The sequence below is a fragment of the Motacilla alba genome, chromosome 14, assembly GCF_015832195.1.
Source record: "Motacilla alba alba isolate MOTALB_02 chromosome 14, Motacilla_alba_V1.0_pri, whole genome shotgun sequence".
NCBI classification, from domain to species: Eukaryota; Metazoa; Chordata; class Aves; order Passeriformes; family Motacillidae; genus Motacilla; species Motacilla alba.
In genome coordinates this window covers 1,888,809-1,915,915 of record NC_052029.1, presented here as the reverse complement: position 1 = coordinate 1,915,915, position 27,107 = coordinate 1,888,809, and the positions used below count along the sequence as shown (strand labels likewise).

General features: G+C 57.8%; 3 protein-coding genes across 5 annotated transcripts in view; all 3 read left to right on the top strand.

Moving 5' to 3' along the window:
• XPO6 (exportin 6) overlaps positions 1 to 14,326 on the top strand; it is a 59,009-nt gene extending 44,683 nt beyond the window's left edge. For both annotated transcript variants that reach the window (XM_038151203.1, XM_038151202.1), the window contains exons 14-24: positions 668 to 760; positions 1,980 to 2,124; positions 2,725 to 2,871; positions 4,054 to 4,243; positions 4,887 to 5,042; positions 6,197 to 6,311; positions 6,792 to 6,963; positions 8,170 to 8,331; positions 10,862 to 10,960; positions 12,207 to 12,437; positions 13,673 to 14,326. In XM_038151203.1, coding sequence (XP_038007131.1) covers positions 668 to 760; positions 1,980 to 2,124; positions 2,725 to 2,871; positions 4,054 to 4,243; positions 4,887 to 5,042; positions 6,197 to 6,311; positions 6,792 to 6,963; positions 8,170 to 8,331; positions 10,862 to 10,960; positions 12,207 to 12,437; positions 13,673 to 13,774 — 1,612 coding nt within the window. In that variant the 3' untranslated portion in view covers positions 13,775 to 14,326. The remainder of the gene's footprint in view (positions 1 to 667; positions 761 to 1,979; positions 2,125 to 2,724; positions 2,872 to 4,053; positions 4,244 to 4,886; positions 5,043 to 6,196; positions 6,312 to 6,791; positions 6,964 to 8,169; positions 8,332 to 10,861; positions 10,961 to 12,206; positions 12,438 to 13,672) is intronic.
• A 2,532-nt stretch (positions 14,327 to 16,858) lies between these two features.
• On the top strand, positions 16,859 to 19,007 carry LOC119706989 (nucleoside diphosphate kinase, mitochondrial-like). The gene is given in 6 exon segments (XM_038151327.1): positions 16,859 to 16,922; positions 16,925 to 16,948; positions 18,278 to 18,408; positions 18,502 to 18,603; positions 18,673 to 18,773; positions 18,836 to 19,007. Coding segments are annotated over 6 exon segments (543 nt in total). The 3' UTR covers positions 18,957 to 19,007.
• A 1,016-nt stretch (positions 19,008 to 20,023) lies between these two features.
• DECR2 (2,4-dienoyl-CoA reductase 2) lies at positions 20,024 to 26,250 on the top strand. Of its 2 annotated transcripts, none has more exons than XM_038151321.1 (9): positions 20,024 to 20,184; positions 20,262 to 20,330; positions 20,687 to 20,738; positions 21,753 to 21,888; positions 22,187 to 22,311; positions 22,787 to 22,880; positions 23,155 to 23,259; positions 24,159 to 24,347; positions 25,219 to 26,250. In XM_038151321.1, exons 1-9 carry the CDS (start codon positions 20,087 to 20,089, stop codon positions 25,251 to 25,253), a joined length of 903 nt encoding a protein of 300 aa, XP_038007249.1. In that variant the 5' UTR covers positions 20,024 to 20,086; the 3' UTR covers positions 25,254 to 26,250. The 2 variants fall into 2 exon arrangements, with proteins under 2 accessions (XP_038007249.1, XP_038007248.1); XM_038151320.1 differs by having other exon boundaries at positions 20,025 to 20,184; positions 24,159 to 24,376.
• The last annotated feature ends 857 nt before the right edge of the window (positions 26,251 to 27,107 follow it).

Here is a 27,107-nt window from a genome sequence, read left to right as displayed (position 1 = left end):
GTTGGGAAGGAATTGTTCCCTGTAAGGGTGAAGAGGCCCTGGCACAGGGTGCCCAGAGCAGCTGGGGCTGCCCCTGGATCCCTGGCAGTGTCCAAGAACGGGGCTTGGAGCAGCCTGGGACAGTGGAAGGTGTCCCTGCCATGGCAGGGGTGGAATGAGGTAAACTCAGTCACTTGAAAACATTGAGGGATTTGTGTTCCAGCATCTGCATTTGTGAGGCAATGAAATAACACAGAGTTTGATTAGAATTGTGTCTTTCAAAACTAAATCACCAGAACCTCCTTTGATGGTTGGACTTTGTGATCTTCAAGGCCTTTTCCAACCTCAATGTTTCCATGATTCTTCTCTTAAATGAAAAGATCTGTGAAAGCTGAAGGGGCAGATGTTTTATTCTTCCTCTCCAAGATATTTAATTAGCACATAGTTACAAATGGCAGAATTTCAGGCCTTTACTCAGGTTTTGTGTTTTCATTTCTGTGCAGGAGCATCTGACTTGTTCCATTTTACCCCAAGCAGTGGACTCTGAATTATTTTAAGCTCAATGGTCAAAATCTCATTTGTGTATTAGCTAAATATCCATCCAGACTGGGGAAGAGCTGCACTAGCTCGGGTGCTGGAGCAGATTTGTACAATCCCTTTGCACTGCCATGTGTGTTTGCATCTCCAGGTTGGTAAAAGTGACGTTGTATGGATCCCAAATCAAACTGTACAACATCGAAACCGCCGTTCCCTCCGTGCTGAAACCTGACCTCATCGATGTGTGAGTGTGGGCTGCACCAAACTGGGCACTCACGGGGTGGGCAAGGCTTGGATCTGCTGCTCAGACCCCTCCTTGGCAGATCCTCTGGGAAACAGCCTCTCCAGCTCTTGGCAGCTCCCCAGGAAAGCACCTTTTTCAGCTGATAAAAGTCAAGGCTGCTGCCAGCATTTTGGACCAGTCTTTCCTCTAATGGAAGTACCCAGGTCATTTAGGGGAAAACATGTTTGTGCTGAGAAGGAAAAATGCCCCTTAAATCAGCTCTGAGAGCAAACTGGGATTGTGTCCTGTGCCAGTGGCTGTAAAAGCAGGGTAATTAATGAGGAAATAAGTGTTACAACAGTGATATTTTAAAGAAATGTATCCACTGTGTACCGTGTAGTTTATTTATAAATCCAGTTGATGGATTTTTTGCTACCAAAGTCAGATCTGTGGCTCAAGTAAAAGAGGTTTTTCCCAGCTGAGGGTTTCAAATCCTTGTCTTCCAAGACAAACGTAACCCTTGCAGCTGTGCAAGCCATTTCTGGGACAAACAATTGCCACCCAGGCACTGCCATTGAGTGTGAAATCTTGGTGCTGCTGGTCACAGATCACCTCCCTCTGTGACAGACTTTTAGGGACCCTCCCTTGCTGAGGCCATGCACGCAAACCTGTTCCCTGCCAGCTGGAGCTCTGTGAGCAGAATTTAAGGTTTGAACACTTGTTCTGGTTTGTAATTGCACCTTCAGCAGCTCCTTGAAGACCCCCTCCAGATTTCACCGTATCATTGTATAGCTAATGGGATTTCTCCTATTAGTCCCAAGTTAATGGCACTGAAATTAGTGCAGGTGATGTTGTTGTAATGGTTTTTCTGATTTATAATAATTGGGAAGGTGTTTCCCATGATCTGTCAGCAAGGGTTCACCCTTTTCCCTGTCCCTGAAGAAACCTGTGATTCATTTTCTGATGCTTGCCTGAGAAAGCAGCACTGTCCCACACTTGGGGGGCACTGAAACACCCTGACTCAACCCTCACCTGGCAGAAGTGTGATTATCAGCTGTGGCTACAGTCAGGTACCAATTGGTGATAACTTGGCTTTATCAATTTGCACCTTTGCCTTGGCGGGTCCAGAACCAAAACCAAAACAGAGTAAGGATCTCTTACAAACCCTGCTGCCAGATTTGCCTGAAACACCACTCGTGTGTCCTGTTACACTGCTCACTGTGTCCCCTGCTTTCCCCAGGCACGCCCAGTCCCTGGCAGCCCTGCAGGCCTACGCTCACTGGCTGGCCCAGTTCTACAGCGAGGTGCACCGGCAGAACCCCGAGCAGTTCATCTCCCTGGTGTCCACAGCACTGGAGGCCATCACCCCCCTCATCAGCTCCAAGGTACTGCCCCTCTGGGGGCTCGGGGGTGGGCTGGGAGCTGGGCTGTGTCCCAGAGCCATGGGAAGTGTCCTAACAGCACTGCAGGTCAGGCTAATACAAGCATAAGTAACTTAAAGGCTTTTGAACTCAGTCTAATGATTTTATGGCTTGAAAGCAGGGAAGTCTCTCTCTCTCTCTGTCTCTCTCTCTCACGGTATTAAGGGAACTCGGCTATGCTCTGATTGACAAATAAATCATAATATTGTTTAGGAAAAGCTGTCTAAGATCAAGTCCAACCATTTCTCCAGTACTGCCAAGGCCACCACTAAAAATGCCACATCCACACAGCTCTTAAATCCCTCCAGGGATGGGGACTCCACACTGCCTTGAGCACCCTCTGCCTCACCACCCTTTCCATGAAGAGCTTTTCCCAAAATCCAATCTAAACTTTCCCTGGAGGCTGAGACCACTGGAGGCCGTTTCCTCTCATCCTGTCCCTGTTCCCTGGGAGCAGAGCCCGACCTCCCTGGCTGCACCCCCAGGTCCTGGCAGCTCAGTGAGCTGGCCCTGGCTGTGTGTGCTGGTGGAACCGGGCAGCCTGACCACCCCTGTCTGTCTCAGGTGCAGGAGAAGCTGCTGCTCTCTGCGTGCCACCTGCTGGTGTCCCTGGCCACCACGGTGCGCCCGGTGTTCCTGATCAGCATCCCAGCCGTGCAGAAGGTGTTCAACAGGATCACTGACACCTCTGCCCAGCGCCTCCCCGACAAGGTCAGTTGGCCCAGAGCTGTCCCACATGGAAACCAGGTGCCCTTGGGAAGATGTGCCTCAGGTGGTGAGGGATAACCTCAAAAATCAGCAACCATCTCTATATTGTGGATATCCACACATTACAGTGATACTGTATGTAATTAATGATCTATTTTGAGGAACAGCACAAGGAAGAAACACAATTGCACCTCTTAAATCTGATTCTTTTCTCATTTATTGATACCATCCCCAGTCCTGCATCATCTTCACAGTACAGACACATTGATTCTGACCTACGCAAAAAGTTTTTTGTGAAACTCGAGTATTTATATTGCAGAAGCAATGTAAATAATAGAAATGTATTCCATTTATAGCACTGAAAAGCCACAGTGCTGGGATATGGTTGTGTTGTGTGCTGGCAAAGTGCTGCACAAGTGCAGAAGCCCAGCATGTAAACCAGACAAGGAGTAATGAAAGTAAAATCATCTTTGTTTCTATAAACACCAGAGATTTACTGCTGCAGGGAAGGGCTGACAGGGCTGGGAGCTGCTTTCAGGCCTTAAATCCTGGAGCTTTGCTTCTCACTGTCTTTGCAGGGCTGGTAGTTTTCACTTGGGCTCGTGTTCTGCTGTTGAACAGTGAGCACTGCTGGTGTCTTGGACAGCCATAAAATATCACTTCACTCCAGGCTTGTGCTCTAGCAAAAATTAACTCGGGGAAAAAAGTTAAAACTTTGTCTCTTTGATTAATGTCGCCCAGAGAAGTTGTGGCTGCCCCATCCCTAGAAGTGTCCAAGGCCAGGCTGGACTTGGAGCAGCCTGGTCTGGTGGAAGGTGTCCCTGCCTGGGGCAGAGGGTTGGAAGTTTGTGACATTTAAGGTCCCTTCAACCCAAACCATTCCACGATTCAACGGTTTCGCTGTCAGTCCAAACCTGGTGCTGTCTGGGCGCTTGTGGCTGGCTTTCTGCTCCCACCTCTCATTGTGGGTAGCAGGAGCTCAGGGTTGATACCCACCTGCGTGGGTGTTTTGGGAGCTGCAATCCATCCTCAGCGTCCGAGCAGCTCTGCAGAGCTCACCCCACACATCAGAGATGCGCAAAGCAGAGGCAGAACACGATGAGTTTACCCTCCCTTCCCACCCAAGCCATTCCACCACTCTTCCCACCCAAACCGTGCTGTGGCTGTGCTTGCTGTCCCTCCCAGGCCCAGGTGCTGGTGTGCAGGGCCCTGTCCAACGTGCTGCTGCTGCCCTGGCCCAACCTGCCCGAGAGCGAGCAGCAGTGGGCTGTGCGCTCCACCAACCACGCCAGCCTCGTGTCCGCCCTCACCCGCGACTACCGCCAGCTCAAGGCCACGGCCAGCCTGCCCCAGAGGAAGGTGCAGCTGGAGGACAGTAAGTACCAGTGTCCTGCTCACTCCTGCTGTGCTGGCGAGTGTCATTAAGCTGATTTGACAGTGATTATTTTGGCTGAGAAACTGTTTCGCATATGGGGAGGGTGGGGAAGGAGCGGGTTGAGTTTTCTTTCTGTTTTTAGAGGCTTTTCTGCCCTGTACAGGGCACTGTCATCCCAGGTTGCCTGTAAACTCTTCCATTAGAGTGCTGTCTTGCTAAGGAAGGTGGGATCAGGGTTGGGATAAAAGTTTAAATAGTAAGGATTGCATTGGGAATACTGAACAGCCTCTTACGTAGTATTAGAAATACTGGCTGGAAGCAGCATTAACAAAGATAATGGTTGTAAAAAGTGAAGGGGGAAAATAAGAATTTCTTCCTTGGGAAGTACTGGAGAGTGTTTGTTTATATAGGAGGAATGCAAGGAAACTCTTGGCAGGGGTGCAGGGAAACTGCTGTATATGCTTTGGGCCTGGTTTGGGTTGATTTTTGGTTTTTTTTCATTGAGGATCACTTTAGAAATAATTCAGAAATCTGCAGTGTCGCACATCAGTTGTTTTAATTACTCTGTGTGTGAGCTTAATTTCTCTTCCTCTTGTGAGCAGTTCTGGCACATGCAAGAAGCATCACTCCTCTTGTTTTGCAGCCAAAGTGATCATCCACCAGACACTGAGCGTTCTGGAAGACATTGTAGAAAGTGTCTCTGGAGAATCCACCAAGTCCCGGCAGATCTGTTATCAGTCGCTGCAAGAATCCGTGCAGGTCTCACTAGCCCTCTTCCCAGCTTTCATTCATCAGTCAGGTATAACCTCAGGCCAGGGGTCATGCTGTGAGTAGCTTTCTGAGCTCCTGGTGACACCCAGAGCAGCAGCACAGAGCTGTGGTGTGGGTGTGGAGTGTGTGGGTTTGCTGTGCCTGGGTGTGCTGGGAGAGCTGGGCTGAAGGGACATCCCTGCCAGCCAGGATCCAGGCAGGATTGTCACACTTTCAAAGAGGAGCTGGTTCTGAGCAAAAAAAAACAAGATTTAAAATACTCTTTCAGGCTGTATTTGCCATTAAGAGGAATAGTTGTCATCAGATTGGGTCAAATGATATGTGGGATTTGGGGGTTTCTTTCCCTGAGGTGGAACCAGGACTGTCACTTGGCGGCCTGCTGGCCAGCAGCTTGCATTTTGTGTCACATCAGGTGCTTCTTCCTGTTCCCCTTGGAGCTGTGTGGGATTTTCTCGGTGGTGGGGGTTGAGGGGACACAAAAGCAGTGAAATGCAGAGGATCCATGGCAGCAGCAAAGGTGCTGTGACTCCAAGGAGCTGTTGTGTTCAGAACAGGCTGGCAGCCTCATCAATTGCAATGGATTGGCTGTCAAAGGCTGTGTGATGAGGGAGGAGTTGAGCAGCTCCAGCCTGGTTATCCTGGTTATCCAGTCTTTACTGTGGTGAGTGAAGGATCAGCTGGGTGCTGGCCAGCCCACTGCACCACCACGTGCTCCCTTCTGAAGATACAAGGATCTTCTCAGTTCCTGCCAAAAAACCGAGCTGGATTCTGTCTCCTACACCCCAAGCTCTGTGGATGTTTTGGATTTCCTGGTGTTTCCTGTTAACCCTGTGTGAGCAGTGAGCACTGGAGATAGGCCTGGAGCTGCCCCTGAGCTTTGTCCCAGCGCTCTAAGCACACTGAGGCCTTGCTGGCAGCAGTTTGGTTGTTCTGAGGGGTTGGGTGCTGCCTGTGCTGGTCATCCCTGGCAGGTTTTGGAAAGGGATGAACAGTCTTGAAGCCCTGTAGGAACCCGCTGATGGTTTCAGTTTCTCAGACAAACCTGTTGGTAAATTCCCAAGAGTAAATGGGATTCCCTGAACAGGAGGAGCAAACTTCAGACTTAAACATAAAAGACTTATTGATGTTTCCTTAATTTAGATGTTTCCTTAACATGTTCTTGTTGCTTTCCTCCTCTCTTAGATGTGACAGATGAGATGCTGAGCTTCTTCCTCACCCTGTTCCAAGGCCTCAGGGTGCAGATGGGAGTGCCTTTCACTGAGCAGATCATACAGACCTTCCTGAACATGTTTACCAGGTACTGCCTGGTCACTTCTTTCTTACCCCTCAGGATGGTTTATCTGCGGAGCTGCTCAGCCAGCTGGTCCCTGTCCCTAAAGTGGGCTGTTTCCAGCCTTTGTGGCCAAACTTTTGTCACATCCCAGGGCTGAATCTGGGGAAAACACTTCCAAGTCTGGAGAGACTCAGTGCATGCCCATCAGTCATAGTTGCCATTGTGCAATCCCAGCTCTCCCACAGACTTTTTGGCTGTGTGGGGTGTTGAACTGGACTCTCACATTCCCTCTTAGCTCCTGCCCAAGGTCTGAGAGCGTCCCCTCACTCACCTTTTGTTGGGGACGGGTGTCTGTCAACCCTCAGTCACAACCTCCCTCCCTTCTGTGCCTTCATGTACTTGGCCAGTATTGATGGAGAATTTCAGAGGCGTCTCCTGTTTTCCAGTAAACCAGGTGAGCCTTTGGATCCCTGGGAATGTTCCTAATGCCTGTTTGTATCCCAGGGAGCAGCTGGCAGAGAGCATCCTCCACGAGGGCAGCACGGGCTGCCGGGTGGTGGAGAAGTTCCTGAAGATCCTGCAGGTGGTGGTGCAGGAGCCAGGCCAGGTGTTCAAGCCCTTCCTGCCCAGTGTGATCTCCCTGTGCATGGAGCAGGTGTATCCCATCATTGCAGAGGTATCTGGCTCCCAGGGCAGGGCAGGGGAGGGAAGGCATTGCTGGGGGGATGGGGTGGTGATGCCTTAAGGAGCTGGAACAGAGGCTAGATGGAATTAAGAGGAATAAAGTGGGTGTTTATTGGCAGTACCAAAGCTCAGGTCCTGCCTGAGCCTGTGCTCTCTGGGCATGGGAAGAGGTGGGAGCTGTCCTGGGACTGCTTTTAAACTACCTTGGAAATCCAAGTCAGGATTTGGGGGCTCTGTGCCACGGCCTTTGGGTGCTTGGAATGGAGTTACCACCCCCCTGATACTGGGAGCTGGGAATGGGAGGGATCCCAGCTCCAGTCGGACAAAGCCTGGATGTGTTCCCTGCTCCGACAGCAGGGAAAGCAGAGAGCACCCAGTGACAGTGAGGTGTGTCTGGGGAAGCAGCAGTTGGGACCCTCGGTGGCACAGTGAGTGCCTCCAGCATCCCCACCTGGGCAGCTGCAGGTGTCTGCTGTTCCCAGGTCACTGCCACTGGGAGTCTCCATCTCCATGGACCCATCTTCCACAGTCGTGGCTCTGCCTGGGAGGCTCCAAGATGGAAGCAAAAGAGCTTGGTCACAAGATCTTACATTTTTATAAGTTTTAGTCCCTTTGCATACAGGAGCCAGCTGTCCAATTAGTAGCTTCAAATGATGAAGTTTCATCCTCCTTGCTTGCTTGCCCACCCTCCTCTTTTCACATTGTTTATGCTTTGGGCCTGAAGTTTGAAGAAATTGTCTTTGAGTCTCCATCTAGAGTAGAATTGTTTTATCTTCACCACCCTGTGAAAAGATCCCAGTAACACTTAATATAAAAATAAAAACTGCACGGCAAAGCAGAGCAGAAAAACTTAAACCCCAAGGTATCAGTGGCAGCAGTGAAGCTTTGAATTTCCTGGAGCTGCAAGTGTGGAGGGAAAACACCCTGTGGGGGAGCAGTCAATGGGATTGGAAGCAGGGTGGGTGGAGGATTTTGTCAGGGATTTCAAGAAACACTAAAATCAGGGAGGTGGTCAAAGCAGGAGGTACAAGTCAGAGTCAGGGATGTGTTTTCAGCATGATCCTACAGCTGCTGGCTCTGGTGCTCCCTTAGAAGTGCTTTGATGCTTGGCTGTGAAGCACTGGGTGGGTGGGACCCAGGGGTGGGGTGGGATCCCAGCAGAGGAGCCTGCCCTGAGCTCTGTCCCCTCTCCTGGCAGCGCTCATCCCCTGATGTGAAGGCAGAGCTGTTTGAGCTGCTCTTCCGGGTGCTGCACCACAACTGGAGGTACTTCTTCAAATCCAGTGTGCTGGCCAGTGTCCAGAGGGGAGTGGCAGAGGAGCAGATGGAGAATGAAGCCCAGTTCAGTGCCATCATGCAGGTAACTCACCTTTCCCACCACTGCCAGAACCTGTCCTGCAGGGGAGCACTAAACATGGAATCACACAATCATCAAGGTTGGAAAAGCCCTCTGAGACTGAGTCCAGTCATTCCCCCACCACTGCCAAGGCCACCATTAAGCATGTCCCCAGGGGGCACATCCACATGGCTTTTAAATCCCTGCAGGGATGGTGACTCCACCACTGCCCTGGGCAGCTGTGCCAGTGCCTGACCACCCTTCCATGAAGGAATTTTCCCAATATCCAACCTGAACCTCCCCTAGCACAGCTTGGGGCCGTTTCCCCTTGTCCTGTCCCTGTTCCCTGGAGCAGAGCCCGACCCCCCTTGGCTGTCCCCTCCTGTCAGGAGTTGTGCAGAGCCACAAGGTTCCCCCTGAGCCTCCTTCTCTCCAGGCTGAGCCCCTTCCCAGCTCCCTCAGCTCCTCCTGGTGCTCCTGGCCCTTCCCAGCTCTGTTCCCCTCCCTGGACACCCTCCTGCCCCTCAATGTCTTTGTTCTTGTGAGTGTCCCACGTGTGGGTGGTGGGTTTAGATGAGCCTGAGTGAGGTTTTGCCTCCACAAACTGCTGAGAATAAAAGCTGCTGAGGAGTGACCCAGCTGCTGAGCTCACAAGGCACAGATCCATGTGGACATGAGGAATGAATGTTTATTTCTTTGCAAGCCTCATCCTGCAATGAAAACACATTACTGCCACTGACCCATTTAATTCTGAGTGTTGTGATTGGCACTGGGGAGAGCTGCCAGGGCTGGGAAGTTTTCCTGAGTGTCTTTTGCTTTCCGTGGACTTGTTGAGTGCTGTACCACAAGCCCTGGTGGGGAAGGTTCAGTGGGGTAACACCTGACAGGCTTTGCCCTGGGGAACAGAGAATTATGGAGTGGTTTGGATTGAAGGGACCTTAAAGCCCTTCCCATTCCACCCCCTGCCATGGCAGGGACACCTTCCACTGTCCCAGGCTGCTCCAAGCCCCATCCATCCTGCCCTTGGGCACTGCCAGGGATCCAGGGGCAGCCCCAGCTGCTCTGGGCACCCTGTGCCAGGGCCTGCCCACCCTCCCAGGGAACAATTCCTTCCCAATATCCCATCCCATCCCTGCCCTCTGGCAGTGGGAGCCATTCCCTGTGTCCTGTCCCTCCATCCCTTGTCCCCAGTCCCTCTGCAGCTCTCCTGGAGCCCCTTCAGGCCCTGGAAGGCAGGGACAGAATGTGCACAGAGCCAGCTCCAATCTTCTCAGGTTGGGATATTGGAATTTTTGACACTAACAGGCTGTATTCCATGTGTTGCTTCAGTCAGAGCTGGACAGATGAGTTCCCTTGCAATTCCTAGATCACCTTAGTATGGAGGTGGGAGGACTTTGGGAGTTTCCCCCTGGTGGAGTGCCTGGAGAAGCTGGGTCCTCTGTGGTGCACGTGTGGAGAGGGAGCTCTTGCACTGACATAAACTGGGCCGTGTTTCTCTCTGGCCTTCCCTTCTCCTGCCACCTTTTGGTGTCACTGAAGCCCAGGCTGGTTCCTGTGCAAGGCTGTCCAAGCATCTCTTTCACCTGTAGCTGTGTAACTCTTCCAACCTCTCTAGAATGCCTCATTCTGGAAGATATTTATGTAATAATCTCAGTTCAGGCTGGGTGACAATACTGCACTGCTTGTTTTGCTCCTTGGCTCTTCTTGCTCTGATGCAAAACTCCCATTTAATGCTCTGTAAGTGTTCCCCCAGCCAGGGCTTTGTGTGGGGGATATTAATAGTTTGCATGCTGATTTCCACCTGAGATCTAAGGCAGAACTGGCTCAGTCTTGATGGGATCTGGGTCATTTTTGTCCATTTGACAATAAATGGGTCATGTGGGAGAATAAAGTCTTCTGTTCACAGTGCCTTGAAGAGGAGCTGTTAAAATCCTGCTGCCTGTCCCCGTAGAGAGCTGACCTCACCCCCTTCATCTCCTGTACAGTGTTTTGGAGGTGTTCAGGGTGGAAAAGATGTTTGATCACACACTGTGCAGCCCTGCCAGGCCAGCTCAGGCTCCAGCAGGTTTTGTTCTGGGCTCTTCACTGCACAGACTCCCAGGACCCATCTCCAAATCCTGAATCAGGGCAGTGACATCTGCTTGGGCTCCTGGCTGAGACTGAGAGCCCGCCCTGGGCTGTGTCCTGGTCTGTTCCCCCGTGCAGTGGTGCCTTAGTGAGGAGCAGCCCTACCCTTCCTGAGCAGCCTGGCTGCCCAGGGAGCTGAGCTCAGCATCCCTGGCACTCTCCAGTGCCAGCTTGGCCTGCCTGTTCCCAGCAGAGCCAGCTCAGCCTGCTCTGCAGGGAAATGCCCGTGTTCCCACCAAAATGTCATCCCCATGGACCTGCTGGCAGCACAGGTGATCTGAACAACTGCCTGTCTCTTGTGAGCTTGCTGCACCAAGGCTGCCAGGGGGGTTTGTCCTGGGGTCAGGGTGAAAATGCTGTTTTGGCTGGCAGCTCTGATGCTTGTGGTGCTCTCCATGCCCTTCCTCCCCCTGTGCTTTGTTCCCAGGCGTTCGGTCAGTCTTTCCTGCAGCCTGACATTCACCTGTTCAAGCAGAACCTCTTCTACCTGGAGACACTGAACACCAAGCAGAAGCTGTACCACAAGGTGGGTCCTGCCTGAGCCTGTGCTCTCTGGGCATGGGAAGAGGTGGGAGCTGTCCTGGGACTGCTTTTAAACTAGCTTGGAAATCCAAGTCAGGATTTGGGGGCTCTGTGCCACGGCCTTTGGGTGCCTGGAATGGAGTTACCACCCCCTGATACTGGGAGCTGGGAATGGGAGGGATCCCAGCTCCAGTCAGACAAAGCCTGGATGTGTTTCCTGCTCCGACAGCAGGGAAAGCAGAGAGCACCCAGTGACAGTGAGGTGTGTCTGGGGAAGCAGCAGTTGGGACCCTCGGTGGCACAGTGAGTGCCTCCAGCATCCCCACCTGGGCAGCTGCAGGTGTCTGCTGTTCCCAGGTCACTGCCACTGGGAGTCTCCATCTCCATGGACCCATCTTCCAGGCCCTGTAACCCACCCTTCGCTGCTGCCTTGGGGGATTAAATCTGGAATCCAGGGAATCTGGTCAGCCTGGGAAAGCAGAGCTTGCAGTTCCTCATCTGTGGTCACACCTGAAGGGCAGCCCTTTGTGTTCACAGGGGCCTGGGCAGACTTCAGGCCTCTGGCCACATTCCCTGGCTCCCAAGAGCACTGTGCAGGGAGCACCTGGCTGGAATTGGAGTGGGACTTGATGCTGGTGGCTTTGCCAATGCTTAAATCTTGGGTTAGAGCATCCAATCATGGAATGGTTTGGGCTGGGTGAGACTGTAAAGATGATTTATTTCTAACCTCCTGCCATGGGCAGGGACACCTTCCACTGTCCCAGGTAGCTCCAAGCCCTGTCCAGTCTGGCCTTTGACACTGCCAGGGATCCAGGGGCAGCCCCAGCTGCTCTGGGCACCCTGTGCCAGGGCCTGCCCACCCTGCCAGGGAACAATTCCTAATTCCCAATATCCCATCCAGCCCTGCCCTCTGGCAGTGGAAGCCATTCCCTGTGTCCTGTCCCTCCATCCCTTGTCCCCAGTCCCTCTGCAGCTCTCCTGGAGCCCCTTTAGGCCCTGGCAGGGGCTCTGATGTCTCTCTGAAGCCCCAAACCATGAGGTAAGTGTGGCCAAATTCAACATTTACTCTCAAACTGATACTAATTGAGCTTATTTTGGCCATTTTTGATCTGGCTTGGCCTAGAAAATCATCTCAGTGCTCACCAGAGTGTGCAGATGCCACTGAAGCTGTGGCTCCTCTGTCCTTGCTGGATTTGTCCTCCTGTGGCAGGAATGAAGTCCCCTAACCCTGTGTCCCTCTCCCTGTGCAGAAGATCTTCAGGACCACGATGCTGTTCCAGTTTGTGAACGTGCTGCTGCAGGTGCTGGTGCACAAGTCCCACGACCTGCTGCAGGAGGAGATCGGCATCGCCACCTACAACATGGCCTCGGTGGACTTCGATGGCTTCTACTCCGCCTTCCTGCCCGAGTTCCTGGCCAGCTGCGACGGCGTGGACTCCAACCAGAAGAACGTGCTGGGGAGGAACTTCAAAATGGACAGGGTGAGGAGGGCCCGCAGCCTTGCGGTGTTGCCAGGATGCACCCCAGAACACGCTGGGAATCTCCGCAGGCGGTGCCTTTTGCTCCCTGCACTTCCGTGCTCAGCAGTGCCCAGCCAAGGAGCTCTCCGTGCAGGTGGCAGAGCTGCCATCACCCCTCAGGCTGCAGGGTGCTGTGGGAGTCAGGGAAGGTGTTTCCTGGCAGAAGGTTTCACTGGGGTAGGCTGATGTGTTCCCCAGTGGGACGCTCAGTCCTTGCCTAAATCTTGCTCCAGCTGCTGGCCAGATGTTTGAGGGTTACAGTGAGGACAGCAGAGTACCTGCAAAGGCTCACAATCCCTGCAAACCCCTTGTGTGTGGGGAGGAAACGTGTGGAATATCATGGCAGAGCAGCAGGTTCTGGCTTCCATTTACTGAGGGTTGTCCACTGAGTGCTCCCTGTCCTGAGGGAGGGGTGGGAATTTGACACCAAGGGTAAGGGTAGGAATGGAGCCCTGAGGGAATTGCTTGGCTCCGGAAGGTGACTGTTCTTCAGGAATACTGGCCCTTGTTAGGGAGTGTGTGACACCCAGGAGCCTTGGCAGGAGGGCAGCGAGGAATTAGTGCTGAATCTGGCCATGGAGCCAGGCTGGGAGAGCTGGGGGAGAAACGGATCCAGGGAGATCTCAGAGCCCCTGCCAGGGCCTAAAGGGGCTCCAGGAGAGCTGCAGAGGGACTGGGGACAAAGGGATGGAGGGACAGGACACAGGGAATGGCTTCCACTGCCAGAGGGCAGGGCTGGATGGGATATTGGGAATTAGGAATTGTTCCCTGGCAGGGTGGCAGGCCCTGGCACAGGGTGCCCAGAGCAGCTGGGGCTGCCCCTGGATCCCTGGCAGTGCCCAAGGGCAGGATGGATGGGGCTTGGAGCTACCTGGGATAGGGAGAGGTGTCCCTGCCATGGCAGGGGTGGCACTGGATGAGTTTTAAGGCCCTTCCCAACCCAGACCATTCCATGATTCCATGACCATTCCTCTGGGGCCTCCCTGCACAGTGAGAAGCTGAGATGGAGCAGAGCCTGGATCCCTGCAGTCAGCTCTGAACCATCTCTGCCCCCGAACCTGCAGTTCCCTGGGCTCAGCCTGAGTCGGGGTGGATCTGTTCACGTGTGAACACCCGCTGGGTGCCTGCCCCTGTCCGTGCCTCTCTGCTGGCCGTCGTGAGTCCATTCCCAGCAGTTTTTGTTCTCTCCCTTGCAGGACCTGCCCTCGTTCACACAGAACGTGCACAGGCTGGTGAACGACCTGCGCTATTACAGACTGTGCAACGACAGCCTGCCCCCGGGGACTGTGAAGTTATAGTGACTGCACTGGACTGCCGGGGCACAGCCCCGTGTCCCGGTTCGCCGCCGCCCCCTCTCCTCCCGGGCCGGGGCCGCGCCCTGGATTCACCGCGCTCCACCGCTTCCCCTGAGTTCCCCTGCCCAGCCCGAGGCCGCAGCTGGAGCCGGCAGGATGTGTCTTAACGCCCACCCCGGGGCATCCCGACTGTCGGGAAATCCCTCTCCCGGGGCTTTCCCTCTGCTCCTGTAGCACTTTGTTGCATCTGGAGGTGTCTGGAGAGATCATGTCCGTATCAAACACGAGGCAGAAGCGCCAAAGACCACTTCAGACATTCGTACCTTCGTGTCATTCCACCTTCCTGCCCCGCCCAGCTCTCGGAGGAGGAGTCTCCTGACGTTGGGACTGGTTTGGCACTTCTGTCACTCCCTTTGTTTTTAAATTGCCTTGAAAACCTCCCCGATGTTGGCGGGGATTTAGAGACTTTTTTTGGGGTTTTTTTTAAACGTTTTCTCATCATTCCATTGTGATACTAAAACAACATGCTTAATGGGAATAAAGTGCTTACTTTGTTGTTCTAAATAACTTGGGGTTGGGTTAGTTTCCCTCTAGGTCATTTTGCAGTGATCCACAGCTTTTCCCAGGATCAGGAATGAGGAGCAGCCAGTAAGGATCCCAAAAAGTCCAGCAGCTCCTGGAAGGCGTGGATCAGGGATGGCTTCTTCTGTTGTCTGCTCATTGTTCTCCTCCTGTGTTTTCTGTCGCGTGTTGTGGTGATCCATGCGTTCCCTCCAGCACACGTGTCTGAATCAATCATGAAGTGCCTGCAGGAAGAAATCCCCCGTTCCCAGGGAGCCTGGAGCCCAGTTCACCCTCTGCCCAGTTGACCCAGGGATGGCTTCTGTCTGGTAAAATCCCAGACACCAGGCAGGCAGGAGCAGATTGTGTAGGGCCTGTGGATCTCTGTTCATGCGCCTGGGAGTGATTTCTTTTCCCTGAGGTCTCTGGTCAGGAAGTGGTATTAAATCAGTCCTAATTTTCATATTTAATAGATTAGATTTGAGAGGAACTTCTCACAAAGGCATGGAGTGACAGGACAAGGGGAAATGGCCTTAGGCTGAATGAGGGCAGGGATGGATGGGATACTGGGAAGGAATTGTTCCCTGGCAGGGTGCTGAGGCCCTGGCACAGGGTGCCCAGAGCAGCTGTGGCTGCCCCTGCATCCCTGGCAGTGCCCAAGTCCAGGCTGGACAGGGCTTGGAGCAGCCTGGGACAGTGGAAGGTGTCTCTGCCCATGGCATGGGCTGGGATGAGCTTTGAGGTCCCTTCCAGCCCAAACCACTCCATGATTCTGTGGAATCAGTCTTAATTCCCTGTGGTTAAGTGGGCAGCTGCAGTGCAGGAGCAGCACCAGGCTCTGGGAAGGGAGCACTCCTGGAGATGTTCTCCTGGGAATGTTTGGAGATGTGGCTGTGCTGTGCTGCACCTGGACAGCTGGGAGGGGTCAGGGGTGAGCTGGAGTGTGGCATCACTTCCTCCATGGTTCCTGTGTTTCGGTTTTTGGACAAGCCCCTTCCCTGTGCCTGTTTGTCATGGGGAGATGGTGGATGCTCTTTGGATGATCTGTGCCATCCCTGCATCCAGGCATCTCCAGCTGGATGTTCGGGCTCCCTGCCCTGGAGCAGAGCCCAGATGCCCAGGATGTGCCTCTCCTGCTCCAGGCCATGCAGGTGAGGGCTGAGATGCCTCCAGAGGGGTGAAGGAAGAGGGGAGGAAGGGGATGATGGTTGTGCCCAGCCATCCTGACTCCCTGCCAGCCACGCCTGGAACAGCACTTGGAGTGCCCCTGTCTCCACATGAGACTGAGTCCTTGTTGTTGCTGCTGTAACGGTGCAGGAACACCCAGTGCAGAGCCCTGCAGCCTGGCCCCGCTCCTGAGCTCCTCCTGGGCACCCTCAGCAGCTCCGCCCTGCCCTGGGCTGCACTGGAGGGCACGGGAAGCTGGCAGCCATCTCCTCCACCCCTTCCTGGCTGTGGCTCCCTTTGGGGCTGAAGGGATTTCATCCCAGCACAGATCTCCAGGCTCGTGTGCTTCCTTCTTGGCTTCACACAGGGTGAAAGTAGAAGATTTTCCTTTCGTCAATGCCAGCAGCTGCCAGGTGGCCGAAGCCCAGCCTCCAGTCTGTCACCCCTTGTCCTAAAACCTCTTTCCCCTTTGCCACCCTTCTGTCCCGTTCCCCCTAGCCTGGCACACCCTGCAGAGGGACCTTCCCCCAGCCCCTTGTTTGGGGCCAGAAAAGTCTCTTTTCCACAGCCTGTTGAATCCATTTGCCCGTGGGCAGCCACTGGGGTGTGTGCCACGGTGCTGAGCACAGCAGGTCCCCAGAGCCCCCCAGGCTGTGGCAGAGGTTCTGTCCCCCCACTCCCTGTGCCTTGGGAAGGCAGGGTGGTAACAGGGACAGTGGCATCAAGCCCAGCCCTCACTTGTTTTTTCAGGATCCTCCTCAGTCCATCAAATCAGCACAGAGTTGGGAGCCAGGCCCCAAGCAGCCAGGCTTTTCCATGAACCCGTCAGGCTGCTCTCCCGTGAGGTGTGCGAGTGCAGGGAAGCCCAGTACAGAGTGATTTCCCAAACTGGGGTCTGGAATGGGCCTTGGAGAAATGATCAAAGGGCTCCCACCTGGGCACTTCCTCTGCCCCCAGGTTCTTGCAGCCCTTCCCCAGCAGCTGCTGTGTCCAGGGCAGGTCTGTGCCCCTCAGGGGGACGCTGCCCAGCTCAGCCTGGCATGGGCTGACCCGGCCTCTCCCTGCCTGCTGAATCGAGGGCAAAGCACGAGGCAGGTTTGGGTCCTGGCAGGGTCTGGCTCCCCTCGGGGTGGGGGTGGGCTGTGCTCCCACCCTGGCAGGGCTTGGGCTTCCAAACCGGGACGTTCCGTGTCAGGATGCTCCGTGCTGGAATGCTCTGGATGGGGAGGATGCTCCGTCCCGGGATGGCCCGAGCAGGCGCGGCAGCTTTTAAGGGGAGGGACGGAATCCTGACCCGTCCCCGGGCCCTTAAAGCCTCCGCAGACCGATCGAGCCCGGCTCCCACCCGCCGGGGCCGCCATGGGCTCCCTGGGGCGTTGCCTGGCCCGGAGCCTCCCGAGGGGGCAGCCGGGCCTGAGCGCCCCCCGGGCCCCCGCTGCTACGGCTCCGGTGAGACACGGCCCCGTCCCTGTCCTGCCCCGGGCACCCTGTCCCCACCCTCATCCTGCCGCTGGGGGCCTTGTCCCCACCCCTGCTCCAGAGGACCCGCTCCCCATCCCTGGGGGCCTTCAGCCCCTTCCCTGTCCTGCCCCATGGGACCCTTTCCTCATCCCTGTCCTGCCCCATGGGACCCTTTCCTCATCCCTGTCCTGCCCCATGGGACCCTTTCCTCATCCCTGTCCTGTCCCCACTCCCCTGCTTGTGCTGCCCCGCAGAGCTCCTGTTCCCACCCTGTCCCCTCGGTGCCCCATCCTCTCGCAGTGTCCCCGGTGCCTCCGTGCCGGGCGGGTGGCGGCTCGCGGGCTCCTGTCACCCCTTTGTGCGGGGAGTCGGTGCCCGGCTCTGCTGTCCCCAGCCCCGCGGGCCGGGATGGGGCAGAGGCCGGAGCTGGCGCTCCCTAAAGGTCCCAAGGGGTTCAGCGTTCCCAGGGCGGTGCTGGGGAGACCCCGGTGCTGGGGACAGGGACAGGGACAGGGCAGGACCCTGGCAGAGCCGAGCCGTGCTCAGCAGCGCCCGGGTGAGCTCACGGGCTCGGTTCGTCCGGCTCTGTCCCCGCCAGCACCGGGGCCACCCGGCCCCGCAGCCCGGGACAGGTCCCCGCAGCCCGGGACTGGCAGTGAAGTGTCCTCTCCCTTCCTCCTCTCTCCCTCTCCCTTCCCTCCTTCCTGTCCCCTCTGTTCCTCCAGCGGACGGGATGTACTGTCCCCTGGGGCTTCTGTCCCCTCCGGCGGCGCAGCCGCGGCAGGGCCAGCGGCGGGGTGAGACCCTGCCGTCCCACGGGTGGCGGTGGGACCGGACCCTGCCGTCCCACGGGTGGCAGTGGGACCGGACCCTGCCGTCCCTCGGTCACCGATTTTCCCCTCCAGCAACGGAGCGCTGTCACCGGGCGGGGCGAAGGCCCTGGCGCCAGGCAGGGGACAGTCCCCAGCACAGGGACACGGCACAGGCATGGCTGGCTTAAAGGCTCTTTCCTGGCCACAGACATGTCCCCAACACCCATCAGGGCTTTGTGACACATCCCCTGGGACCCCAGCAGCCTGAGAGGCACAGCTTGACCAGGGGACACGCCCCGGGATGGGATGGGGACAGCGATGGAAGCAGGGATGGGGACAGCGATGGGGACACGGATGGGGACAGCGATGGGGGCGGGTTCCCATCGGCAGCCTCGGCGCCGAGTACACGCCGTGGTGCGGCGGGGACAGCTCGGGGCCCTGCTGGCACCGTGGCGGTGTCCGGTGGGGTCCCGTGTCCCGCGGTGGTGACAGTGGCCCCGCGCAGCCCCCGCGGCGCTGCAGGAGAGGACGCTGCTGGTGGCCAAGCCGGACGCGCTGCAGCGGCGGCTGCTCGGGGACATCATCCAGCGCTTCGAGCGCCGCGGCTTCAAGCTGGTGGCCCTGAAGCTGCTCCAGGTAGCCGGGCCCGCGGGGACGCCGCTCCGGAGGCGGGAGCGGGGGTGGCCGGGGGACACTGCCCGGGTGTCACTGTCACCGCCGCTGCCCCAGGCGGACCGGAGGCTCGTGGAGCAGCACTACGAGCAGCTGCGGCTGAAGCCCTTCTACCCCGCGCTCGTCGCCTACATGACCTCGGGGCCGGTGGTGGCCATGGTGAGGGGACAGCCCGGGGGTCCCGGGGGACGCGGGGGCGCGGGGGACTCATCTGTCCCTGTCCCGCAGGTGTGGGAGGGCTACGACGTGGTGCGGTGCACGCGGGCCATGGTTGGGGACAGCAGCGCCGTGGGGACAATCCGCGGGGACCTCAGCGTGCACGTCACCAGGTAGGGCCGCGGGGGCGGGACCCCAGGGCCGTGGCGAGGTCCCCATCCCTGTCCCCTCGCAGGAACGTGGTCCATGCCAGCGACTCCGTGGAGACGGCCCGGCGGGAGATCGGCTTCTGGTTCCAGCGGGACGAGCTGGTGGCCTGGGACAGCAGGGACAGGGACAACATCTACGGGCTCTAGGGCCGGTCCCGTCCGGGGGCATCCTCGCTCCCAATAAACCCCGGCGATCCAGCTCTGACTCCAGTCTCCTCCCTCGGATGTCACCAGGAAGTGCTGGGAGGCACTGGGATGTCCCCAGAGGGCACTGGGGCTGTACTGGGAGACTCTGGGAGGCACTGGGATGTCCCCAGAGGGCACTGGGGCTGTACTGGGAGGCATGTCCCCAGAGGGCACTGGGGCTGTACTGGGAGACTCTGGGAGGTACTGGGATGTCCCCAGAGGACACTGGGGCTGTACTGGGAAGCTCTGGGATGTCTCTGGTACATCCATGGAAGGAACTGCTTGGCGCTGGGAAGCTTTGTGAGGCACTGGGACGTCCCTGGGAGACTCTGAGAAGCTCTGGGTGTCCACGGACTGTTCCTGAGGGGCACTGGATCGGTACTGGGAAGCACTTTGGGAAACTGGGATAGCGCTGGGAAGCTCTGGGAACACTGAGGCTGTACTGGGAAGCTCAGGAAGCCCCCGGGATGTCCCTGGGAGCACTGGAACTGTACTGGGGGGCCCTGTGAAGAGCTGGGCTGTGCTGGGGGGCTGCAGGTGACGGGAAGAGACCGGGGCGGGGTCTGAGCGGTAAAAGTGCGGGCTCCGTGCGACACTGGGAGCCACTGGGAACCACCGGGACACTGCTGGGACACTGCTGGGTGGCACTGGGACACTGCTGAGAGCGGTGAAGCGCTGAGACACCACTGGGTGGCACCGGGGGCCACTGGGACACTGCGGAAAGCACCGGGACAGCACTGGCACAGTGGATATCACTGGGACAGCTCCGGGACAGAACGGGGACAGCAGTGGGAGCACTGGGACAGCACTGGGATATCTCTGGGATATCTCTCTGGAATATCTCACGGATATCTCTGGGATATCTCTCTGGGATATCTCCCTGGGATTTCTCCCTGGGATTTCTCCCTGGGATTTCTCCCTGGGATTTCTCTGGGATATCTCTCTGGGATATCTCCGGGGCGGCTCCGGTCGCGCCGCGCTGCAGTTCTCGCCGTGGCCGCTCGGTGTCGCTGTGTCCCGGAGCGCCCCCCACGTTGCCAGGCGACGGCGGCGGCGCCCGCGCAGGCGCAGTGAGCAGCGCCGCCCCCGCCATGGCCGAGGCCGCCATGGCCGCGCAGGTGCCCCCGGACGAGGACGGGGACGAGTGTCTGCCCCAGTACCGGCACCTGCTCAGCCCCGACCTGCTCGAGTGAGTCCCGGCGCTCCGGGGGGCCCGCGGGGGCCGCGTCCCCGGGCCCCGGCTCTGACCGTGCCTCTGTCCCACAGGGGCCAGGTGGCCTTCATCACCGGCGGCGGCTCCGGCATCGGCTTCCGCATCGCCGAGATCTTCATGAGGTGCGGGAGCGCCTGCGGTGGGGCCGTCTCCTCCTTCCCTTCTTCTTTCCCCCGTTCCCTTCTTCTCTTCCCGCCTCTTCCCTTCTTTTCCCGCACTTTCCTCCTCTTCACCCCCTGCTCTTCTCTTCTCTCTCCCCCGTCCCGTCCCTTTCCCCGCTGCGCTGCCAGGCCCTGGAAGAGCCGGGATGTGAGGCCGAGGGCGGCAGAGCCCTCAGGGAGGCTCCGGGGACGGGCCCTGCCTCTCCCGCGCTGCGGGCCTGGAGCCGCAGCAGTTCCTGCAGGGAGCACCCGAGCTGCCGGTGATGCCGAGGTGCTGCCGAGGAGCCCGGCCCGTCTCACCTGCCCCTTCCCCGCAGGCACGGCTGCCGCACCGTCATTGCCAGCAGGAACCTGCAGCGGGTGGCCGAGGTGAGTCCGGGCTCCGGCACCCTGCGAGCCCCCGAAAGCCTTCGGCTCTCTCCCGGTGTAGCCGGGAGCCCTGGGAGTAGTGCAGCAGGAGGAATGGCTTCCCAGTGCCTCCCAGCGCTCGCCAGCCTGCCGCCCCGGGCGGTGCTGGGCACGGTGGGTGTGGGTTTGGGGCTGCACCCACCGCACCTCCAGCACAGCTCCGTTCACCTGGAACCTGCTTTGTGGGGGCTATTCCATGATCGTGATGGCTTTTTGTGGGGGAGAGAGACAGAAGTGAGCTGTGGGGGAGGTTTGTCAGCAGGGCAGAGCCCAAGGCTGGGCTGAAAGCTCAGTGTGGAGTAGGAGCAGACGCCAGGGGCTGTGTGGCTTGTGGGTTGCACAGGTGTCCTGTGTTTTGGGGCAGAGGGGACGGTGCAGGTGTGGTTGGCTGTCATTTCCCACCCCCTCAGGGTCATGTGCCAGAAGAAGCTGGCTCAGCAGGTCTTTAGTCCTCAGGGGCCAGAGTCTTCTGAGGCCACAGAATGTGCAGTCCAGGACTCCAGCTGCTTGTGCACCCGTATGTTGTTGGGGCTCAAGACCTCTCACAGAGCCCAAAAGAGAAGCTGGAGCAGCTCTGGGTGTTGCGTGGAGTTGCTGCTGAGCTTGTGTGTGTCCCCTGTGCTTAATTTGCTGGGGAAAATCTTACTCTTAATGAGCCATAGGGGTGGCTTGTGATAAACCCTGAGCTGCAGAGCTGCTCCGTCTCTCTGTCCTTGCCCTTTTGCCCACTGACTTTTTGGATCTAAAGGGCGATTGTGCCTGTGCTCATGCCAAAAGAGCCTTGCTGGGGTGCAACCTTTGTACTTGCCCTGCAGAGATGTTGCCTGGGCTGTGCTGTGTCCACAGCAGCCCACGCAGGTATCTGGGCTCAGCCAGCCCAGCATGCTGGGATGCACCATGCAGGAGCTTTCCCTGGCTACCCCAGGGCTAGCAGGGTGCAGCCAGGCTCTCTCAAGTGTCTTTTTGTTCTTGCAGGCCTCGAAGAAGCTGGTGGCAGCCACAGGGCAGCAGTGCCTGCCCCTGTGCATCGACGTCCGGCAGCCCCAGACCATCGCGGCAGCGGTGGACGAGGCACTGCAGGAGTTCAAGAGGATTGACATCCTCATTAATGGTGAGCCTGCAGAGGGCAGGCTTTGGGCTCGCTGCTGGCCAGGGTGTTTTCCTGGGGGCACAGAGGAAGCAGAGATCTGTGTGTGGTACATGGCCATCCCTGTTTGTCTAGGTGTGGATCATCCCTGCTCCTCTCGTGCTGGCTGTGCTGCTGGGCACCCAGAGCCACCAGTTTATCCCTTAGCAGGGCTGTCTCCATGTGCTGCTCTCCTGCATGCAGATATTGTTCCTCACCCTCCCTGTCACAGAAGGGCCCTGACATCTGTCCCAGCCCTGTTTTGCCTGTTCCTCTGGTTCAGGTGCTGCAGGGAACTTCCTGTGCCCAGCCAGTGCCCTGTCCTTCAACGCCTTCAAGACAGTGATAGACATCGACACCATGGGCACCTTCAACGCCTCCAAAGTCCTCTTTGAGAAATATTTCCGGGTAAGTGGCACAGAGCCGGGGACTCTGAGGAGAGGCTCTTGTAGGCAGGGGATAGTGTCAAACCACACTGTGCTCCTGGGGAGATCAGGGAAGTGGAAGGACCCTTGCACGGATCCACTCTTTCCCTTCCAGGGATCCTTGCCCTGCACTGGGGCTCCTTCTGTCCCTTGCCCTGGGGCTCTGTGCTGTTGCAGCACCTTTCCATGCTTTGCCACCTGGAGAAGCTGTGATCTCCTGCTCCCTCTCCAGCTCTGCCACTTTCCCTTGGCCTTTCCTTCTACCCTGCATGTCCCACCTCTCCAGCAGGGCCCTGCTGGCTGCCCCACCCCTGAGATTCAGTGGGTAGAGCTGCCCCAGTGATGGCTTGGGGCCCATGGGTGACTGTCCCTCCAAGCCCAGCTCTCGTGTCTCTCAGAGCCCTCTGTGAGCCCTTGTGCTGCTCCCTGCCTGACTCCATGTCTGCTTTCCTTCCCAGGACCACGGCGGGGTCATCGTTAACATCACGGCGACCCTGAGCTACCGAGGGCAGGCCCTGCAGGTGCACGCTGGGGCTGCCAAGGCTGCCATAGGTACCTCAACACGCGCTGCTGGGGCTCTGAGCCACGTGGGGCCAGGAAAGAAGCCAGTCCTTCCTAAATACTGCCATGGAAGATACCTTGGGGAGGGGCAGTGGGGGTGAATTGGTGTGGTTACTGCATGCCTGGGTTTGGGATGAGGCTCTTCTCCCCTCCAGGGCCTTTTGCTCTCAGCCAGACTGTTCTGTGGCATTTTTTTCCCCCTCCAAAGAAGTTGCTGGCATGACTGTGCTCCTCATTTCTCACTGCTGTTGCAATCCCTCCCCAGATGCCATGACCCGTCACCTTGCAGTGGAGTGGGGACCCAACAACATCCGTGTGAACAGCCTGGCCCCCGGCCCCATCTCGGGCACCGAGGGCTTCCGACGCCTGGGTGAGGCAGCCTGGGCTCACAGCCCTGCCGTGGCACTGCCCTGCTGGGAGGGGACTGGGAGGGACCCCCAGTGCCACACAGCTCATGGGGGGTTGCTGCTGGGCACGGCTGGGCTGTGGCTTGGCTGGCACAGCTCTGTGGGAACAGCCCTTCCCACATCCCTGGTACCTCCCAGGGCACTGGTTTGGCAGCAGTTTGGGCTCTCTGATGCCATGATGGAACGTGCTCCCCCAAAACTCAGCCCTGCCTGAGGGGTTGGCTCTTGTAGTCCATCAGCAGAGTGCTGGTGCAGCCCCAGAGGATGGGAAGGACCTGGAGCTCTTAGAGTAGGTCCAGAGGCCATAGAGATACTCCAGGGGCTGGAGCACCTCTGCTCTGGGGCCATGGAGACCGAGGAATCCCTTCCAGGGCCTGAAGAGGCTCCAGGAGTGCTGTACAGGGCTTCCCACTGCCAGAGGGCAGGGCCGGATGGGATATTGGGAATTAGGAATTGTTCCCTGGCAGGGTGGGCAGGCCCTGGCACAGGGTGCCCAGAGCAGCTGGGGCTGCCCCTGGATCCCTGGCAGTGCCCAAGGGCAGGTTGGACAGGGCTTGGAGCAGCCTGGGACAGTGGAAGGTGTCCCTGCCCATGGCAGGGGAGGAGAAGGAGAGATCCCTCCCAACTCCAACCATTCCATGGTTCTGAAGCTTTCTGAGGTCCTTGATCTCTGTGTCAGTACAAAATCCCTGCTGGGCTTGGGCACTTCTTTAAATCTTCCTGGGTTTGTGTGCCAGGGCTGTGCCAGGACCTCATCCCAGTTCCCAGGAGCGCTCAGCCAGCCCCGTGGGCAGTGCTGCAGTGCCTGGCCAGCCATGGTGGTGGACCATGGTCCAAACTGACTTTTTCCTGCCTTTTTTAGGTGGGAAATTTGCTGAGAAATCCAACCAGTTCTCCGTGATCCCGCTGCAGCGCGCGGGGAACAAGACTGAGATCGCGCACAGCACCCTGTACCTGGCCAGCCCCCTCTCATCCTACGTCACCGGCACCACCCTGGTCGTGGATGGTGGGAGCTGGCTCACCTCCCCCAACAGCTTCTCTGCCTTGCTGGGTATTGCCTCCTCCTCTGCTAAACTCTAGGTGACTGCATTTCCCCCTCGTGGGATTGGAGCAGGGCTCCTCAGGGAAACCCTGCTTTTCCCTGGGGCACAGGGCACAGGTCCTGTGAGGAGCAGCTGAGGGAGCTGGGAAGGGGCTCAGCCTGGAGAGAAGGAGGCTCAGGGGGGACCTTCTGGCTCTGCTCAACTCCTGACAGGAGGGGACAGCCGGGGGGGTCGGGTTCTGCTCCCAGGGAATGGGGACAGGACAAGGGGAAACGGCTTCAGGCTGTGCCAGGGGAGGTTTAGGTTGGGTATTAGAGAAAATTCCTTCATGGGAAGGGTGGTCAGGCACTGGAACAGCTGCCCAGGGCAGTGGTGGAGTCACCATCCCTGCAGGGATTTAAAAACTGTTTGGATGTGGCACTTGGGGACATGGGTTAGTGGTGGCCTTGGCCGTGCTGGGGGAACAGTTGGATTTGATGGTCTTAGAGGGCTTTTCCAACTTAAATGATGATTCTTAACCATGATTCTCCCGGGGCATGGCTGCTGGAGCAGTGGGTACAGTGTCCTCATGGCCAGTCCTTGGGACAAGCAGGACCTGCTGGATTTTCCCTTTGAGCCTGGCTTGTGGCATAGTGTCTTGTGTACGCTTGTCCAGACACCTCTGATATTCCCCCAAAGCAACCTGATGCCCATTTTCTGTGCCTCAGCAGCAGGATTGAGCACAAAGGGTCCCAAGAGCCTCTTCCTTTCATGAATTCCTGCAGCCTGGCAGGGGAAGGAGTCTCCTGCCTTCCTCCCTGCCTGTGTCCCACCTGGCAGCCTCCATGTGCTGGCCAGGCCCCAGAAGGGCTCTGTCCCCACCTCCACCCTCTCTTGCAGATGTCTGGGCTGCAGGAGCAAACCAGCCCCACTGATGGGCAGCCTGGGACTGAGCGACGGACAGACGTGACCTGGGACACCGTGTGGGGACATCTCCCAGAGCCAGTGCTGACAGCCACAGCCTCTCCTCGGCCACTGGTGGTAGTGGTGACACTGCCAGTCCCGTGCCTGCCTGGGGGACACAGCTCTGGGGTGCTGGGTGGGGACCAAGCCCATCCTGTGCCATTGCTGCCTTCTGAGCTGGTGTGGCTGTGGGTGCAGAGACAGCTTGGAGGGCTGAGATGGTCACTGGCCCTTTGTGGCTCCCTCCAAGCTGCTCTTGTGGCCTTTCCCAAGCCCCAAGCAGGGCCACCCATGGGTACCCGTCCTCTTTCTCCTCTATCTTAGCCTGAGAACTGCACAAGAGCCCCAGCAGCAGCAGCTCCTTTTTGGGAGGGGCAGCAGCTCAGCCCGCCTGGGGTCGGGGTCACCCAGCGTGGTGGGCCCAGTTCTGCCTTGGCAACTCTTGGAGGGGAAACCCTGGCAGGGGGAGGTGGCTGTGTCCCCTGAGGGGTCCTGGGTGGGACAGTGGTCCTGGGAGGCTGCCAGGAATGCAGCTGGGACGCCCCTCTCCCGGGAGCAGAGGTGGTGTGAGGGTAGATCCCAGGTCCCGTTCTGCACTGCAGGTGTCCAGTGGTCTGTCCACACCCATCTGTCTGTCACACCAGTGTCACGCTGTCTCCTGCCCGACCCTCAAGCTGAGGCTAAGTGAAGGGCTAGAACTGGAATGCAGTCCTTTCCTCCTGCTGGGCTGCAGGAGCCTCAGCAGGGCTGCACGGATGGTGCTGCTGGAGCCAGCCCTGTCCCTGGTGCTGGTGCCCCGGGGGACACACGCTGCTCGTGTGCACCCTCCTGCTGCTGCTGGTAGTTTTTAGGCTCACCCTGGATCCCATGAAGCTTGTTCTCCCACTTAATTGTATTTCCTACTTGACTGTAGACTTGCCAGGTTTTACTCCTTCCTCCAGGCCACAAATAAAGAACTTGCCCCCTGAAGCAGCGATGCCTCTCTCTGCCGCACAAGCACCAGTGCCCTGCCCAGCTGACTGGTCCAAACTGGGTGCTAAGGGAGGGGAAGAGCCACTGCTCCCCCTGCCAGGGCCTTGTGTGGCTCCAGTCCTTGGCTCCGTGGTGCCCCAGTGCTCCCGGCCACGGGGCTTGGGGACCTGCCAGCTCCTCAGCCCCAGTGGCTCTGGGAAGGTGGTTCCAGCAGCACAGGTGCTGGGAGGTGCTGAGGGCTTTGGTGAGAGGCTCAGCCCTTCAGGGGGATGAGGATGCAGTGCTTGGGCTGGGATCTGGGTGGATCCTTTGCCTGGGCTCTTGGGATTTGGCTATGGCTGCAGCATTCCCCTTGCTGGATCACAGGATGTGTTTTCTCCTGGAGAAGGTACTGGTGTGGTGTGTGTTGGCCCTTCTGCCCAGCTGCAGCCTTGTGTCTGACCTGCAGCCCTGTTCTGGCAGGCCCCATGGATTTCACTGCTCCACCATGACCAGGTGACTTGGGTGCTCAGGGCTCTCCTGGCTCCGTGGCCACCCCAGGAGGAGGGAGCTGAGTTCGGCCACGTGTCCCCAGCACCAGGGGCAGGACAGAGCTCTGGGCCCAGCCTTGGCATGGCCTGGAGCTGCAGGAGCCCATGCAGGGGTGCAGAGCTGCCTCTCACAGCATCAGGCTGTCACCTCCAGCCCAGCAGGCTCGTTCCCTGCCGGCCCCATCCACGCAGGAGCCCTGTCTGCCTGAGCTGTCAGGAAACTGGGAATTGTATTGCCCAGGGGATTTTGCAGGGGATGCCTGAGGCAGGTGCAGCTGTGCTTCCCCCTGTGGCACTGACCCAGGAGCCCCCTCCTGCCCTGCT

Bases quoted from the DNA above. Each gene is read 5' to 3' on its own strand.
- DECR2 (XM_038151321.1), top strand. From the start codon at position 20,087: ATGGCCGAGGCCGCCATGGCCGCGCAGGTGCCCCCGGACGAGGACGGG. The intron at 23,260-24,158 runs GTGAGGCAGCCT...TGCCTTTTTTAG, and splicing joins CGAGGGCTTCCGACGCCTGG to GTGGGAAATTTGCTGAGAAA. The intron at 24,348-25,218 runs GTATTGCCTCCT...CCTCTCTTGCAG, and splicing joins CAGCTTCTCTGCCTTGCTGG to ATGTCTGGGCTGCAGGAGCA.